General features: G+C 45.4%; 1 protein-coding gene across 2 annotated transcripts in view; it reads left to right on the top strand.

The window, feature by feature from the left end:
• The first annotated feature begins 1,642 nt into the window (after window positions 1-1,642).
• BPNT2 (3'(2'), 5'-bisphosphate nucleotidase 2) overlaps window positions 1,643-8,223 on the top strand; it is a 32,352-nt gene continuing 25,771 nt past the window's right edge. Inside the window, exon 1 of one of the 2 annotated variants that reach the window (XM_024742590.1) lies at window positions 1,643-2,275. In XM_024742590.1, the coding sequence (XP_024598358.1) occupies window positions 1,889-2,275 (387 nt within the window). In that variant the 5' untranslated portion in view covers window positions 1,643-1,888. The remainder of the gene's footprint in view (window positions 2,276-8,223) is intronic. The other variant, XM_024742589.1, reaches the window with a different exon arrangement.

Genomic DNA, 8,223 nt, shown 5'->3' with positions numbered 1-8,223 from the left:
TGAGCATAGGCCGGTATTCCTTTCCACTAGCCTTGGAATATACTATTGATTATTTTTACAAACCTCAGCCAGACTTTCCAATAATGCTTTTAATATTTTCATAACTACTATGCAACTCACATCTTTTGCTGATCTCATGGTGCAGTTTGAGGTGATTCGGTTGAGCTGAATGAAGCCTTCACTTCAACCCCGGTTTTTATATTTATCCCTAGATTTGGGAACCATAATTACCCTGTGTGACCTTCACTTTCAGATTTCTTTGGAAAGCAGCATTGCTTCGTTGTGAAGTTGCTCCCCAAAGCTGACAAAGACAGTGCCAGTTCCTTACGATTCGGTGCCGTCCACACTCCAGGAACTGTTCCTACATTGATTTGTATTTGTACGTGACTTTGTGCTGTGATTATAAGCGAGGAAACCAAGCAATCAGTAGTCTTTGTTTATTGTATCTGTATAACCACAAGCAAATTCTACAGGTGCTCTGAACTCAAAGGAAGTGGTAAGAGTCAGCCGTCTCTAACAACTTGCTCAGCAATGGATGTTCATAATCCATTCTGTATACCTAAAGTTTTTAAGGTCGTTAATATTAAAGCTCATGTAAAACCAATGACTTTTGGCTGTGAACAGTAAAACCGGCTGCATTTTAAGATGATTTTGTGTAAATATTCTAACACTTAAAATGATACTGCTCACCTTAATATTCACTTTCAAGATGGAGGATAAACTTACGCTTATTATAATACTTCTTAAAATTTAGTAAGCACTCATATTATTGCTAAAATCAGTGGCATAGTAGAAGGCAGTTACTTTTGTTAAATGCTTCTGCAAGTACATTTGAAGGGCCTACATTGACCCAGAGATTACATACTCTAGATTGACGGGCCACCCTGAGACAACCTTTATATTGCAGGCCATTCCTCTGCCCCCTCAGCCTCTGCAAGGTACTGTATGGGTAAGGTGGATGTGGCAGTGAGGCAAGCCCGGAGTGTTTTCTCACATCGTGAGAGCCCAGAATCGAGGTAAGTTCTTCACCTGCCTACAGGATGGTTTATTCTGGGGGGTGAAGGTAAAGGGAAAAATCTATGCAGACAGACAGATATAAATGCATAAACGTTTAGACTGGGGTGCCGAAAGAATAAAAAGCCAAGTAAAATTCCTCCCATCCCCGCCCAACTCCCGCTCCGCCTGGAAGAGCGCCGAGAGGCGATTTAAGCTGCAGGCTCTGCCTACACAAGCGCCGACGACGGAAAAAAAGCATAAGTTTCTCTTAAAATGGATTGCAACGTCCTCCGTTCCTCAATAATCAGAGTGACGGGACGTCTAGACTGGCCCTATGGCTCTATTTCAGATATACGCTGTCGTTCAAAGAGAGATTTAATTTAAATTTCCACACGGCACTCAGCATCCTTCCGTGCCGGGGAAGTAGCTCCGCCATATCCCGGAGTGACCTGAAAACCCAACCAAACACAGCCGTCCGACCGGAATAACTGAGGCGCCGCCGACCAACACGACCCGGAGGTACCGGCCGGCCGCCCCGCCTCCGGTCGCCCCGCCCAGGGGGTTGGGGCTGGCTCACCCCGCCCCTCACCAGCGCCCCGCCCCCTTGCGTAACCCGGATACACACCCACGCTCCCCTTTCACCTCGCGGCAGTTGGCTAACGTGTAAGCCAGGCGCGCGGGCCGGCTGAGTAACTGGGAGCGCGCCGCCCCGGGAATCGGGCTTGCGGAAAGGCGGCGAGGGGATTCTTGGCGCGGCTCGGCCTTTCCCGGGAGCGAGCGATGGGGCGCGCGGGCGCCGGGGAGCGGGCGCCGGTGTAGTCCGCGCGCTGCCCGACCCGGGAGCGCGGGCAGGCCTGTGAGGGCTGCCGCCCCGAGGGCCCGGCCTCCCGCCATGGCCCCCATGGGCATCCGCCTGTCCCCGCTGGGGGTGGCCGTGTTCTGCCTGCTGGGGCTCGGCGTGCTCTACCACCTCTACTCGGGCTTCCTGGCCGGCCGCTTCAGCCTCTTCGGCCTGGGCGGCGAGCCGAGCGGCGGGGCGGCGGGGCCCGCGGCCTCGGCCGACGGGGGCACGGTGGATCTGCGCGAGATGCTGGCCGTGTCGGTGCTGGCGGCCGTGCGCGGCGGCGACGAAGTGCGGCGCGTCCGCGAGAGCAACGTCCTCCACGAGAAGTCCAAGGGGAAGACGCGCGAGGGGGCCGACGACAAGATGACCAGCGGGGACGTGCTGTCCAACCGCAAGATGTTCTACCTGCTCAAGACCGCCTTCCCCAACGTGCAGGTGGGCGTCGCGAGCCGGCGCTGGGGCGGAGGGCGGAGCGGGGGCCTGGGCGCGGGTCCCGGCGCGTCGACTCCTGCAGCAGCCCCAGGCGTTCCGGCTCTGGCTCCGATTTTGCAGATCCGGAGACGGAGACGCAAAGGTTTAGGTGCTCAAGGTCATAACAGAGAGTTCCTGGAAGAGCTGGGTGAGGTCGCGGGGCGTCCGACTCGGGGCGCGTGACCTTCTGGCCCCTCCCCAGGTGTGCGCGCCCGCTTGGCACCTGGGATCTGGAGCTTTGGCTTCTGGGTGGGCCCTGCTCTCCAAAGGCAGAGGAAGTTAACTTCGCTCCCTGCCGCAGGCCCTTCTGTCGAATGAAAGGGTTGGACTAGCACCCCCAAGGCCCTCTAGCCTCCTTTCTTCTAATTGCTGGAAGGGTCGTGACTATAAAATACATGTTTTCTGGCGGACCTGCCAGGAACCAGCTGAAGGCCACGGTAGACGTCTTGCTGCAGAGCTCTGGGTGTGCAGGACATTTGTGGCTGGTGCGCCCACGATTTACTTTAGCTGTGGTCTCATCAGGACCCTCTTACTGGCATGTATTTGGGGGGCCCTTCAAGGAAGTGTTTCGAAGTATATTTCCCAGCAACTTCAGCCTTCTATCCCTTATTTACTCCAAAGAGTAAGGATTGAAGAACGTTTCTGGGGAAGGAATTGACATTTTCTTAGGGAAATCCAGACATTTTGGATTTGTTATTAATACTTTAAACTTCATCATTTCAGCGCAGCTGCTGTTGAATGAATAAAGCTTTTGAAAATGTATTACAATCCAGAGGAAGAGCTCCCATAGTGTGGCGGTACTTTCTATGTTTTAGCTCACCTAACAGTAGATTTTGGCGACGGGGAAGAAAAATTGTTTCCAGTGGAATTTTATTGATTAGATAAACAGTGAAACGTAAACCCCAGCTTCTTTGGAAGGTATCTGACCTTTTACTGTTGTTCTTGTAAGACTTAGGAGTATTGTCATTGTAGAATTACATATCTTGTTGAACCCTCTCTCCAGTCTGTTGTATTACTGCTTTTTCGAAATCCAGACATTTTGGATTTGTTATTAATACTTTAAACTTCATCATTTCAGCGCAGCTGCTGTTGAATGAATAAAGCTTTTGAAAATGTATTACAATCCAGAGGAAGAGCTCCCATAGTGTGGCGGTACTTTCTATGTTTTAGCTCACCTAACAGTAGATTTTGGCGACGGGGAAGAAAAATTGTTTCCAGTGGAATTTTATTGATTAGATAAACAGTGAAACGTAAACCCCAGCTTCTTTGGAAGGTATCTGACCTTTTACTGTTGTTCTTGTAAGACTTAGGAGTATTGTCATTGTAGAATTACATATCTTGTTGAACCCTCTCTCCAGTCTGTTGTATTACTGCTTTTTCTTTTTTTTTTTTTTTGTCTTTTTAAAAATTTTTTTGCGGTGGGAAGGAACTCTGGCTCTCGTATCACGAGCTGCTGGATACCTGATGTAATTGACATGATCATTCTCAAACAAAACATAGAACACTTCAGGTTTTTCTTTTGCCCTACTGCGCTTTATCATCACAAATAGTACTTATCTTGTGTTGGCTTCTGGATGTAAGATGTGCTTGTAAAATTTCTTTTTCACTTCTCCAAAGCACATGGTGTTCCCTAAGAGTTTGTGGAAAAAAACGGGAATTTCAGAGAAGTTGATATATGCTAGTTATAAACAATAGTGATAGTAACCACTTATTGAGTGTATTTTAGGTGTCCAGATCCTGGCTACATAGGACTTGGCTTGATCCTCACAGCAACTTTAAGAAGTAAATTTTATTTTCCCACTTTCCACGTGGGAGACCTGAGACTCATGAAACTCCTCTCCACAGTTTATATGAACTACCTTTAGAAGGCTACTTAAAACGTGTAGTATGATTTTCTGGGGAAAATTTAAAATTGTAGAAGCTTAAAGGCAATAATAGTGAAATATAGCAGAGAGTTGACTTTTTAAAAAAGACCAGTACAAAAATATTCTCAAATATTGGATGTGTATATCCATATGTACATGTGTGTTCAAATGTGAACTGCACCCCACTGCACATCTATCAAAACTTTTGCCTTGGGTAACTTCCACAGGATTCTGCATTTGTTTTCTCCCTTCTTAACAAACGCTGGGGGAATAGCTGCCAAGGGTGATGAGCTGCATTTTGTTAAAACACAAAAACTAAGCTTTTTACAGATGTTGAAGTCTGCTTTTATGTAAAATAACTTTTTGTTTTCTTGTGACTGAATGTTTGCATGTACGTCTTCTGCGTGTCTTTTTGTGTTCGTTGTTGGATGGTGATTAGTGGAATAGAGGAGGTTATGTTCACTTACACAATGTCACAGTAGGATGGTGTCATGATGAGCTGTCTCCTTTTGTCAGTAAGTTGTTAGACTAGAGGCCAGATGTTACTGCCAGCTAGGTAGTGACTCAGCCCTACATTCTTTCCTGTCTCCTTCCCTTCCTCCAACACCTAGAAGTACAGTCTTAAATGTCTAGTTGTTTTTGAAGCTGCACCTGAAATGTTTTGGTGAGGATCTTAAGTCGAATCCCACTCAGTTTATGTCCCCATGGAAAATTAGCATTGAGAAACCACAGATCCTCTCCTTTTATCCTGGTGCCCTAAGCAAATGGAGAGAGGTCCCTTTCTCCCATGACTTCCCTGTCTGGAGTCAGAGGCTTGAGCGCGCCTCTCTTAATTGTTCACTCCTTAGTAAGAGGATATTGCAGGTGTCCCTCACTCTCAACTGGACAATTTTGTCCCCAGGGGACAGTTGGCAATGTCTGGAGATTTTTGGTTGTCACAACTGGGGACAGAATGCTATTGGCATCTAGTAGGTAGAGGATAAACATCCCATAATGCACAGGACAGTCCCCCTTAATGAAGAATTATCTGGCCTAATTTTTCAATTGGTGCCGAGGTTGAGAAGCCCTGCTCTAAAGCAGTGCATGTTGGACTTCAGTGGTGTTCCAGTGGTTGAGACTCCCCTCTTCCGGCGCTTCTACTGCAGGGAACCCAGCTTTGACCCCAGGTGGTGAACTAATATCCCACATGCTGCCCGGCATGGCCAAAAAAAAAAAAAAAAGGTGCATATGCTGTCCTAAGAAAACTCAAGTTTGGCCTAGGATCTCTGGATTCCCTTTTGCCTTCGGTCTTTCTCACGTTTGGGATCTTGGGAGAGGTCTCAGGGCAGCCTTTCTCCTCTTCCTAAACACATCGGCAATGCTTGATTTCATGGTGTGAAAATAATAGTGACTGCAGCCATTTGTATGCCACTGTCTCATTGTGTGCTTGTGGGTAATGATGAAAATGGAGGCTGAGGATAGTTTTCTGGAGTGGATTTGCACTACAGAACACATTTAGATTTATAGTTGTGGTTTAATGTACAGGGAACTCTCTTTTTAAGGGGCTCCCGTCCTCAATTTGTTACAAGTTTTTGACAGTGATTTATTTGAAGATAAAGCATGATACTTCAAGCTGGTAGGAGTCTTGGGTCTGTGCCTTTCTTGACCCTCAGGGATGAGAGACTCTTCTCTCTCAACAGGAGTACTCACCGGAAAAGTTTGAGAAGCGCTAATATAGTGCAAAGAACACTCGCCTTAACGTCTTGTTCTGTCACCAGGCTAGGTGATCCTGGCCAGTCATTTAACTTTCTTTGGGCTACAGTTTCCTCTTCTATAAAATTGAGATAACTAGTAATTTGATAATTAGTACAGACATAAGCATCACAGACAGAGAAAAACCAAGTTCAAAGGAGCAGGCGGTATAGAGGTGGTAGTGTAGTAAATTCAAGTAGCCTGATGAACTTGAAACAGATGCACATGGAAGACTTACTGTGGAAGAAACTAGGAAGGTAGGCAGGGGCTAGATCCTATGCTAATCTCAAAGAAGTTTGAACCTGATCTTTAGTTTAATCCTAGAGTACTAAAAGAAGGCCAGACTTACCTGACTTTTCTTGAAGCCTACATGATGCCATACTTTGTTTGGGCTTTGGGCATTGAGAGGTGAGTGAGACCAGTTAGGAGACTGTTTAACTAGACTTTGTGCGAGATGAGGACCCAAACTCAGGCAATGGGAAAGCTATACTCAGCTTGTTTTACCAACCAACATTTATTTAGTCCTCGGTAAGTGGCAAGCCCCGAATTAAGCTTTTTCTTACCATTATTAATTTACTCTTGACAACAACGTAGGAGATTAAGTGCTATTACCTCCATTTTGCAGGTAAATAAATTGAGGCTTGGAGGGGTAAATAATTTGGCAAAGGTTACACAGGTAGAAAATCATCTTAGGCTCACAGAGATTCACTTAATGGTCTGGGAATTATCTCAGGTCTGTATAATTTTGTATATAAGGCAGCATAGGAGTAGCAAATAAAGTGTACTCTTAACTACGGTTTTTTAAAGGTTGGAAGAGCTCATGGCATAGATGCTTAGAGAATGGTTTGGAGGGGGTAGACCAGTTAGGAGGCTTTCTCAAGTGAGAGATGATGCATTTTGAATTGGGGGGTCATGGTTGTAGAGAGGAGGATATATGTGGAAGGATATGAGAGAATTTCTAGGGATGTGTGTCAAAAATGACTTCTGTTTCTGGCTTTCACAGTTGGCGTTTTGCTGGTGGTGAAGGGCAGTGGAGGATGACAAGTGCAATAGGGCACATTACGAATGCCTTCTTAGCCTTGTTAAGTTAGAGGTGCCTTTGCAAGGTCCAAGGGGACTTGTTAAAGTGGTAGTTGAATATATGGGTCTTAAGCTCTGAAGAGACATTTGAATTAGAAATATAAGTTTGTGAGTCATCAATGTTGTAATATTAATTGAAACCAGTTTTGGACAGGGGTGCTTCGGGAGAGAATATAGTGTGAAAGGGAAGATCAGGGCCTAGGACCAAGAATAACGAAAACTGAAAATCATCATTTAGTAAGAAGACTAGCAGCCAGCTTTTATGAAGTGCTTACTCTGTGTTAAGCCCTGTACCGTTTGTTGGTTTTGCCTATTGTATGTCATTGATCCACCCGAAGAACCCTATAGGAAGGTGTATGTATCACCCACTTTTAGCAATAAGGTAACTGCAGCGCAGAAAGATTAAGTGACTAGCCTAGGTAAGTCACATACCCAGTAAAATGAGGAGCTAGAATGTAACTCAGGCAATCTGATGTAGAACACATACTCTTTGTAATGGCTCTGTGTGCAGGTCATTGGTAAATTTTGTGGGAGTTCTCTTGGTGTCTTGATGAGAAGGAAGCAAAATTTTAAAAGATGGGAAGTAAGGAAAAAGAGACATTAAGTAAGACAAGTCTTTCAAGAAATTGGGCTCTAAGGAGCTTGGCTAGGGTATTATGTGGGACTAAGAGAAGGTTCTGCGGATTTTTTGATTCATGTGTTTGTTTTTAAAGTGTGAGACACCAGAGCATGTTTATTTATAGGGGTATATTTGAGAGGTAATAGCTGGCAGTAAAAGGCTTCTGTAGGTAAAAGGAGAAGAAGACAGCTAGAGAGCTATATATATCCATTTAGAAAATAGTTATCGAATGCCTACTGAAAGCACAGTGTGAAGCATTATATCTAAAAACTTATTAGGATACAGTGATTTAGGGAGAAATGCAGTAAATGCTACCTTCTTAAGGCATTAACCAAAAGTTTCGTTGACCCCAGAGTAACTGAACTGTCATATGAATGGCACTAATTGTATTTTAGGGTCTTGATTCCTTATTCTTCAATTCCTTGGTGAGGACTGAGACAGATAGGCAGTAGTGATGAGAGCAGATTGAGTGGAAGGTCTTACAGGGAAGAAATGAAACTGCATCGATGAAGAATAACGTTGTCAATCAAGAAGTATTTATGTAGCACCTACTGTGCCAGGCCCTGGTTTGGGCACTGGGGATAGAGCTATAGTAATGAAGGAAACTGTGTCCTTGA

Source organism: Neophocaena asiaeorientalis, unplaced genomic scaffold (genome assembly GCF_003031525.2).
Source record: "Neophocaena asiaeorientalis asiaeorientalis breed wild unplaced genomic scaffold, Neophocaena_asiaeorientalis_V1.1 scaffold226, whole genome shotgun sequence".
Taxonomy (NCBI): Eukaryota; Metazoa; Chordata; class Mammalia; order Artiodactyla; family Phocoenidae; genus Neophocaena; species Neophocaena asiaeorientalis.
Note: the sequence above shows the minus strand (reverse complement) of the source record. Positions and strands in the feature narration are given on the sequence as shown.